Genomic DNA, 9257 nt, shown 5'->3' with positions numbered 1-9257 from the left:
TACCTCTTGGAAAAACCGCTGGAAGAGGCGGGGCCTGAGCCCAGGGGGTCACCTCGCCCGCAGGTCTCTCCTTTGCCTAGGGGCGGAGGCCTGAGCCAACTTTGCTGCTGATGGGGCCGAGCGGGCAGAAGGGGCTGGGGGCCGCAGCACGGGACGCCCCGGGAGCCAGTGCCTGTGGCCAGTGCATTTAGCAGTCCTGGGGTGCTCCAGGAAGGGAGTGACAGGAGGGTCTCGAAACCCACTTTCTGTTGGGCAGAACCAACCAGGAGGCGTTGGGGCTTGGAAGGCTTGGCCATGGGAAGAGCAGCGGAGAACTTAGAAGCTGGCTAGGCCCGGGGCCAGGGACGTCCAAGGGCGTCCGGCTGGCCAGGGCCGTGGCCCACGGGGAGCGAGGCAGGGGGGGACAACAGCAGGCTGGCTTGTCCGCTCCGCGGGGATGCACTCGAGGTGGAGCACAGCCCCTGGGCGTCAGCCTGGCCTTGGGATGGACGCCCAGCACGGCCACAGTGCCCTGTGTCCCCTTGGTCACCGCTGCAGTGGGGGAGCCCAGGGTGGGCCACCTGGCCGGAGCTCTCGTGCCTCAGTTGCCCTTTCTGCCAAGTGGGGCGTGAGCCGGGTTTTCAGGGCTGGCGGTCAGGAGCCCGCCCAAGCCCCCAGCAGTGCCCTGAAGTGGTGGCACGTGTGACCGCCGAGGAGGCAGAGAACCTGAGGCCCGGGCTGGCCTGTGGGCCAAAGAAAGGTGCTGTCTTCTCCGCTGCTCTGCGGTGGGTACCGGGGGTTTCGTCAGGGTGGGGGGCAGAGGGGAGCCCAGTGCAGCTTTAGGTCTCTAAGCTCACGTCCTTAAATCTTAGTTAAATTTAGGGGGACACGGGAGGAGAAGGGGCGGGCCGAGGGGTGCTCCGAGCCTCTGGGCTCCTCGTGTGGAGCATGAGGGGCCTAGGGGTGGGCGACTTGGAGGCCTGCAGTCCAGGAGAGGTGGGGCGCCTCCTCAGTGCACCCCCCTCAGCCCTGCCACCCCGTGCAGCCTGCCGTCTGCTCAGGCCAGTGACGTCGTGTCTCGGGGCCACGGGGCCGTGGCAGGAGTCCAGACCCCTCACCTGCAGAAGGGGTGCGGATGAGCACATGGGGACAGTGGCTGGGGCAGCTAGTGTGGGTGGCCGCTCCTACCTCATCGCTGAGCCAGAGGCAGCGGTGGGCCCGCCCTCCCCAGCAGCGTGGTCCGCAGCCCCCAGGAACCTCACACAGAGGCCGGGCGTGTCCAGCACTGTGTCCTCAGGACCTTTCCCTGCGCATAGGCCAGGGGGTCGGCATGTGGCTGTCCTCCGGAGCTGCCCCGCCCCACTTCCAGTCTGCATGACGGGGGCGGACGAGTGTGCCACTGTGCAGGCCCCTTCCCCGCCCCGCCTATCCGTGGAGGGAGGCTGGCGAGGTGGCCTCAGGGGCTTCGACCTCACAGCGGGGTCCTGCCCAAGGCCACAGTCATTCGAATCCAGGCCGAGCTCTGTCCTAAGTCCTACTTGGTGTCCCAGCTCCAGATGTGGCAAGACCTCCAGGGCTGGGGACTCAGGAGGAGCACTGAGCCTGGAGGGGGGTCACGTTCCGGCTTCCCAGCCCCCACCTTCTCCACTGTTCAGGGTGTCCACCAGCTGGTCAGCCCCCAGGACCACCCTGGAAGCAGAGATATCTCCGGGCTCCCAGGTTCCAATAAAGTCTGTGGAGAGCCAGGGAAGGGGCTGCATGGAGCCTAGAGAGACATTCGGTCACCCGGAGCAGGTAAACTGAGGCAGGAGGGCTGGTGGAAATGAGATGAAACAAATGGGCAGAAGAGGAGGTGAGTGTGGCTGTGGGCCAACCTCAGAGAAAATTTGAGTAAGTTCAGGCTTGCGGGGTCCCTCAGGAAGGGAGCCCTCCCCCCGCTTCTGCGGGTCCTCCCACACATCCTGGGGATACAGAGGTGCTACGCTCAGTGCCCGACGCTGTAGTGTCCCATCTTTGTCTTAAATTCTCTACAGTGAGCCGGTACCCTTTTCGCAATCAGATAAATGAATAAGATTTTTAGAAAAACCAATTGATAAATGTTTTAGGGAAAACACACACAGACGCACGCAGAGTTACCCACACAGTCGGGGTGTCTGTCCACAGATGAATCAATTCCTTCCTTTCTGTCAAAGAGAGTGGCTGGCAGGTTTGAACTGAAGCCAGAGGAACTGAGGCAGGACCAAAGGGAGGACTTGCAGCCAGCGGGACGGCTGGCCCTGAACAGGGCCGTGGGGGCTCGGTGTCCACAGGCCTGGTGGCTGCTCTGGAGCTTATTGCCTTTGAGACCGTGGGGGCAGGTCAGGGAGCGTGTCCACCCTGTGACCCTCAATTCCCTCGGCCGTAAGACGCCTGTCGGGCCTCGTCCCAGAGGGAAGGGTGCGTGGGCCACAGTGTTCAGGAGTGTCGTCTGTCGTCCCTGGAGGCCTTCCTCCTCCACAGTACTCCGCTCCGCCGAGCCCTCTCTGTGCCCGCCGCCCGCCCCGTGCAGGCCTCCCCGTCGCTCCCCGCTGCGGCGAGGGCGCCCTGGACCCGTCGGGCCATCGCTTAGGTGGGTGCGCTGGATCACGTCGTTTCTGAACAGGTGGCGTGAATAAGGAGGACGGGCCCCGGGGTGCAGGCTCGCAGCTGGGCAGTGGGGTGGGGTCCCCTCACCTGCCTCCTCTCTCCATAGCACAGGCTGCCATGGGCTCCGTGGGCAGCCAGCGCCTCAGGGAGCCCAGTCTGACGGGCCCACCGGACAGGAGCATGGTGACGAGCTTCAGCTTCGACAGCTGCCAGCTGGAGGAGGTGGCCGCAGCGGTGGCGGGAGCAGGTCGCGACCAGGGTGCCCCGATTTTCAGCGACTCCGGTGAGTGAGGGTGCGAGCGAGGTCTGGGTCTGGCCCAATGCAGAGACCGGCCAGGTGAGCCATGCGGGAACCGTGGGGAGGCGAGCCGTGGGCGGCCGTTGATCACTGGGGGCGGCGTGTGTCGGCTGGGTGACAGACGAGCCCACCGTCTCAGCAGGTGGCCTAATGCGCGAGTCCCGAGCGGGTCACCGAGCCAGGCCTTCTCTGAACATGGGCTTCCATGAGCCATAGGCCAGTGGAAGGGCACACGGTGACCTGTGCAACTGACTTCTATCCAAAGTGACGCGGGTGGCTTGGGTCACATCCGTTAACCGGAGCAAGCCATGCCTCGCTTCAGTGGAGATGGGACAGTGCCTGAAAGGCGGAGGGCTGATGTGGCGTTCTAAGGCCTGGTTTTCGGCCCGGCCGTGTGACCTCAGGCCAGGGCCTCAGTTTCTCCACCTCGAGGAAGTAGGCCGGTGGCCTGGGAGATCGGACCTGCGGAGCGGGCAGCGTGCGGGGCCGGAGTCGGGCAGATTCGGGTTCATCCTCGGCTCCCACTCCTCTGCCTGCTCGGGGACCGCAGTTCTCTGGGTTTGGGTCACGTTGTCTGTAAAGGGGACGGTCCTGGTGCCACCCCAGTGTGCTGCAGCAGGACCCAGCAAACGGAGCTCAGGCCGTCCCCGGCACTCGAGGGCCCCCCGTGAGAGTCAGCTCACTCTGGGGTGGCTCGGGTTTGTACCAGCACCACGTCCAGACATGGAGGCTCCGTCCCCTCTCTTTGCTGACAGGAGGTGGAGGCTCTGCCGGCCAAGCCGAGGGTGGGTCGAGCTAACCTCCCGGCCCCCCGTGCACGGACAGAGCCAGTCCCAGACCCGTCCTGCGGCGCCCGACTTCTAGGGAGGTGTGGCAGTAGAGATCGTGGGACAGTGTCCCAACAGCCATGCTGTAGAAGCGGATGGTGGCCATGGTGATTTTAACTGTAGTGGCCTTGGTGGCTGCATCAGTCAGGGTTCAGTCAGAGACACGGCCAGCAGGAGATACATAGGCAGATAGTACACAGACGGGCGGTGTAGATATGGTGCAGCTACAGATACACACGGATCCGTGTGGGTTTATTACGGACGCTGGCTCACGAGGGTGGAGGGTGACAAAGCCAGCGTGAAGCTCATGAGCTGGTGGTCAGGAGGGAAGGTCACACACAGGCTGGAGCCCCACGGGCATGATTCTGATGACAGGGGCAGCTGTGGCCGTGGAGGTGGACGGCGGCCATGGCGATGGTGGCCATGATGCTGGTGGTGGTCGTAGTGGCAGCCACCGTGGTTATAGCGGCTACGGAAATGAAGGCAGTGGCTCTGATGGTGATAATGGCCGAGATGCGGTGACATTGGCGACCACAGCTGTGGGGACAGATGGAGCCAGAGTGGTGACAGGTAACAGTGACAGTGGCCATGGTGACGACGGACCACGGATATGGTGACACGGGTCGTGATGGTGGGTGCTATGGTGACAGCAGCCATGATGTTTGGTGACTTTCGATGATGGCTTTGGTGGTTTGGCTGTGGTGCCAGGGGCTGTGGTGCCGGTGGCCACGGTGGTGGACTGCAGCCCTTGCGTGGCGGCTGGCCATGAGCGGGCTTGTCCGCCTCTCACCTGGTGTCGTGGGTACAGCGGCAGGGGAGCCGGTACCCGATGACCGCTACCACGCCGTCTACTTTGCGATGCTGCTGGCCGGCGTGGGCTTCCTGCTGCCATACAACAGCTTCATCACTGACGTGGACTATCTGCATCACAAGTTCCCAGGTGGGTCCCCCCGCCACACTCCGCCGTCGGAGCCTGCCCGCACGCTCAGCTCCGGCCGCCGCCCGCCAGAAACCCCGCGGGCAGGACCCTGCTCTGGGGAGCCCGTTTCGTTCAGATCCCGGCTCAGCTCTGAGCTGCTGAGTGTCCTCAGGGCCGTCACTCACCTTCTCTGGGCCATCGGCCCATTTGGGGCGTAGTGAGGAGGCAGCGCCCGGCGGGATGGGTAGAGGGCTGGGGCTCCCCTGAGTGCTTGCCACTGCTGGCCCCCCGCAGGGACCTCGATCGTGTTTGACATGAGCCTCACCTACATCCTGGTGGCTCTGGTGGCCGTGCTTCTGAACAACGCGCTGGTGGAGAGGCTGAGCCTGCACAGCAGGATCACCGCAGGTATGCGGCCCCCCGGCCCCCGGCCGCGCCGCCCCCGCTTCCCTGCACCTCGGTCCCCTGGGCCCTAAAATGGGGACGCCTCCTAGGAATGTTATGGGGTTCGGTGTGGAAATAGGGTCCCCTCTGGCCTCTCCCGCCACAGGCTACCTCTTGGCCTTGGGCCCCCTCCTCTTCATCAGCGTCTGTGACGTGTGGCTGCAGCTCTTCTCTCGGGAACAGGCTTACGCCGTCAACCTGGCCGCTGTCGGCACCGTGGCCTTCGGCTGCACAGGTAGGGACCGGGGGAGGGGGCGGGGGGCAGGCCGAGCCCCCGAGTACCCCCTGTGCCTGTCCCACCCCAGCCCCATTCGCGTGCCTGGGGCGTATCACAGGAGGTGAGCAGGGCTTGGCACCTTCCCCGCTCATCCCCATGGCGACGTCCAGTTTCAAGGCCCAGGAAGCATTCCTCATAAATGAAATCAAGGTTTCCTGGAATAACATCCTCAGTCCGCTCACGGTCCTCAGGTCTGTTCTGTTTTGTTAAAAGACACACACTGGGACCAGGCCCCCCCGATTGCCAGCACGTAGGCAGGGACTTCCTTGGCCATGTGCTGTCCCCGGACACACCTGTGCTGGTCAAGGCGGGAGACGTTATGCTGTAGTAACAAATGAGCCCGGAAATCTCAGTGGCTTCAAAACACGAGACTTATTTCTGGCTCTTGCTTCGTGTCCGGCACGTCAGCGGGTCCACGCAGCCACTCGGGGTCTCGGGCTGACACGTGGCCTCTCCTGTCACCACATCTGGGTGAAAGGGCTGGAGGTCCCCGTGGGCTTTTCTCTGCCTCATCTAGAAGTGACACGTGTCATTTTTGCTCGTGTTTCATTGGCTGGAACTGGTCAAGGCCCCCGGCTGGCCCCAAGGCGGGCGCGTGGGAGGCCGCACTGCTCCATGTGGCGGGCGGCGCTGTCTCCACCCTGCCCTGCAGGGCGGTTGGACCCAAGCCCTCTGCTCCTGGTGGTGGTGACGTCTGTTCCCCACGGCCTCCCCAACACTGTGTCCTCACACTTTGGAATTCTTTGCCAAGCGGACAGGTGATAAGGGGTGTCTCACGGTTTCTCTCTCTCTCTTTCTCTCAAGTGCAGCAATCCAGCTTCTACGGGTACACGGGGATGCTGCCCAAGAGGTACACCCAGGGGGTGATGACCGGGGAGAGTGAGTATCTGCAGACGCCCGGGGGTGGGGGTACCGGGCCGCCTGGGTTCTAGAAGCTTCTTCCTGGGGAACCCCCACGACGAAGCTCTGGGCCTATCTGGCTGGGGCTGGCGACCTTTGCGATGTGAGAAGCACGTGCCTCTGAGCCCCGGTCTGCACCATACTGGGGGGCCCTGCACCTGCACGTGGTGTGCATTTTGTATGTCTGTGTGTGTAGGGGGGCGAGCCTACCCGTACCCATGACAACAGTGTCACACCTTGTCACCAAGCTCCCCTTGGAGCATCAGCCATAGGAGCCAAGCTTGCTTGGCACCCTCACTTGACTTCTCAAATTCACTTTCCCAAGGCCACCCCCATCTCCCACCTGCCCCTGCTCAGAGCACGGCACTTGTGTTAAACCCCAAACTCGTCCAGCAGCCTGGGACTGGTCCTGCAGGCCGATTGCTTTGCGCCAGCCCCTGCTCCAGGGGGCCGGCTCCCCCTTCTTCCCTGTCCCGCCTCTGCCCAGGGGCGGTACCAGCCCCACGCATCGGGGCCCCACTCTGCGAAGCACCTGCATCTAGGTGGCCTCAGTGTCTCCTCCGGGCCGGAACAGGAAGCAGCCTGCCTCCTTCAAGCTGCTCAAACACGAGCACACAGAGCCCCTGCCTGCCCCTGCCAGGACACTCGACACGTCCCCCGGTCTCCGCTGCCCCGGCCGCCACGCACTGTGGCTGGTGTTTTCCTGACTCGTTTGCATACTGTCCCCACCGAGCCCCAGGAAGGTGGGGCCCATGTCACTTGCGCCCACGGTGTCCTGAGGCACTTAAACGCTCCCGGAGGTGTGTGAGCAGCGGCAGTGCGGGGTGGGCAGGGTGCTGGGCCCATCCTGCGGCAGCACGTTGCGGTCTGGCCGGGCGGGGGGCGCTCAGGCTGGGCGGGCGCCCCAGGCCCTCGTCCCGCCCCCACAGGCACGGCAGGCGTGATGGTCTCCCTGAGCCGCATCCTCACCAAGCTGCTGCTGCCCGACGAGCTGGCCAGCACGCTCATCTTCTTCCTGGTCTCCGCCGGCCTCGAGCTGCTGTGCTTCCTGCTGCACCTGCTGGTCCGGCGCAGCCGCTTCGTGCTCCACCACACCGTGCGGCCGCGCGACAGCCGCCGGGCCCCCGGGGCCGGCTACCGCGTGCACCACGACGTCGCCGCCGGGGACGTCTGCTTCGTAAGGTTCCCCCCGCCTCCCGCTGCCCATGCGCCATCACTACGTTGGGGAAGGAGACAGACACAGCCCCTCCCCAGTCCTGATGGAGCTCCCCCTAAGTGGCTGGCCCCCCTCGGGCTGTAGTCTCAGCCTCCTTCCCATGGGGCTGTCTTCATTATGTAGACCAAGGTTTCATGCCTTCCGCCGGGGACGTCTGCTTCGTAAGGTTCCCCCCGCCTCCCGCTGCCCATGCGCCATCACTACGTTGGGGAAGGAGACAGACACAGCCCCTCCCCAGTCCTGATGGAGCTCCCCCTAAGTGGCTGGCCCCCCTCGGGCTGTAGTCTCAGCCTCCTTCCCATGGGGCCGTCTTCATTATGTAGACCAAGGTTTCACGGTAGCACGTCTGTGGCCTGAGCCCCACTGGCTGTGGCCTGAGCCCCACCAGCAAGTCCTCCTGGTGCCGTCATGGGGAGCTGGGCGCCCTCTGGTGGTGGCAGGCGGCAAAGCCCCCAGAGAGCCCGGGTTAAGGCTCAGGAGAGCAGGGCCATGAGGAGGGCAGGGCAGGGGGAGCCAGGACATTGTCACAGGTGTTGGTCCAGCAAGTCACCCAGGCTCTTGGCTGGTGACACTGCAATGAGCCAGAGACACCATCCCCCTTAGAGCCCAAAGACCCGGAGATGGGCAAAGGGTAGTGTGCCATGACGAGGCCCACACTGGGGAAGGACGGCAGCTGGGGCCCCCGAATGGTCAGGGAGGTTCCTGAGGAGCGGCTCCTGGGTTGAGACCTGGCCTGTGAGGTGGAGGAAGGTGACGACCCATGGGAAAGGCACTGGGAACCGGGAAGAGCTGCAGAGGCTGCGGCTGGGAGGAGCATAGTGTTCGAGGGAGACTGAGGTGGCCAGGGCGGGCAGGGGCCGTGAGCCGTGAGGAGCCCCCACCTGAACCCCGTCCCGCTCCATTCTGCCTCCAGGAGAACCAAGGCTCAGCCCTGGCCGACAGCGGGTCCCCGAGGGACAGCCCGGCCCACGAGGTGGTCATCAGCGGCAGGGGAGCCTACACGCGCTTTGATGCACCTCGACCCAGAGCCCCGTGGAGCTGGTCCTCCTTCCGAGGTAGGGGTGGGCCCCAGGCTCACAGCGGGCGGCCCTCCAGCCCCCTGGGCCACAGTCCTCCCGTCTGCATACGTAGGGGGCGCTCAGGCTGGCAGTGGACGGGGGCCGTGGCGTGCGGCCCCTGACCCCCAGCCCGCCCCCACAGCCCTCCTGCTGCACCGCTATGCGGTGGCCCGTGTCATCTGGGCCGACATGCTGTCCATCGCTGTGACCTACTTCATCACGCTGTGCCTGTTCCCGGGCCTGGAGTCTGAGATCCGGCACTGCGTCCTCGGCGAGTGGCTGCCCATCCTCGCCATGGCCGTGTTCAACCTCTCTGACTTTGTGGGCAAGGTGGGCCACCCACCCCGCCCCAGGGCGGGGAGGAGAGGATGCCATAGTAGGGCAGCAGACCTCCAAGGCCACCGTGGGAGCCATGGGTGGTCCCTGGCTCCCTGCATGTGGCTCCTGAGTGCAGAGAGCGGAAGCCAGCGTGGCACTGTCCCCAGACCATGGCCACTGAGGGTGGCCCTGATGGACCCCAGGCCAGCCCTGGAGTGTCAGCTGTGTCCAAGGGGCCGGTGCTGGCTCCCACCTTCCCACCCTGTACTCACTAGTTAACAGGTCTCCGACAGGTGCACACACCGGAAGTTTCCCAAAGGGGCAGGGGCCCTGGGGAAATGGTTCGAGGGGCCAGAAGAATCCCGGCCACACATCATGTGCTCTGAGCGCAGGGCA

The 9257-nt window shown here is 64.6% G+C and overlaps 1 protein-coding gene across 7 annotated transcripts in view; it reads left to right on the top strand.

Moving 5' to 3' along the window:
- Positions 1-1581: 1581 nt before the first annotated feature.
- SLC29A4 (solute carrier family 29 member 4) overlaps positions 1582-9257 on the top strand; it is an 11012-nt gene continuing 3336 nt past the window's right edge. Inside the window, exons 1-10 of one of the 7 annotated variants that reach the window (XM_025043130.1) lie at positions 1582-1773; positions 2711-2887; positions 4105-4299; positions 4538-4669; positions 4943-5056; positions 5199-5327; positions 6174-6248; positions 7199-7446; positions 8399-8540; positions 8686-8873. In XM_025043130.1, coding sequence (XP_024898898.1) covers positions 2722-2887; positions 4105-4299; positions 4538-4669; positions 4943-5056; positions 5199-5327; positions 6174-6248; positions 7199-7446; positions 8399-8540; positions 8686-8873 — 1389 coding nt within the window. In that variant the 5' untranslated portion in view covers positions 1582-1773; positions 2711-2721. Of the gene's footprint in view, positions 1774-1854; positions 2888-4104; positions 4300-4537; positions 4670-4942; positions 5057-5198; positions 5328-6173; positions 6249-7198; positions 7447-8398; positions 8541-8685; positions 8874-9257 lie in introns of those variants that run through there. The other 6 variants (XM_025043131.1, XM_025043129.1, XM_025043132.1 and 3 more) reach the window with 6 other exon arrangements.

The sequence above is a fragment of the Pteropus alecto genome, unplaced genomic scaffold, assembly GCF_000325575.1.
Source record: "Pteropus alecto unplaced genomic scaffold, ASM32557v1 scaffold40, whole genome shotgun sequence".
NCBI lineage: Eukaryota > Metazoa > Chordata > Mammalia > Chiroptera > Pteropodidae > Pteropus > Pteropus alecto.
This window is presented reverse-complemented; position numbering and strand designations above follow the sequence as displayed.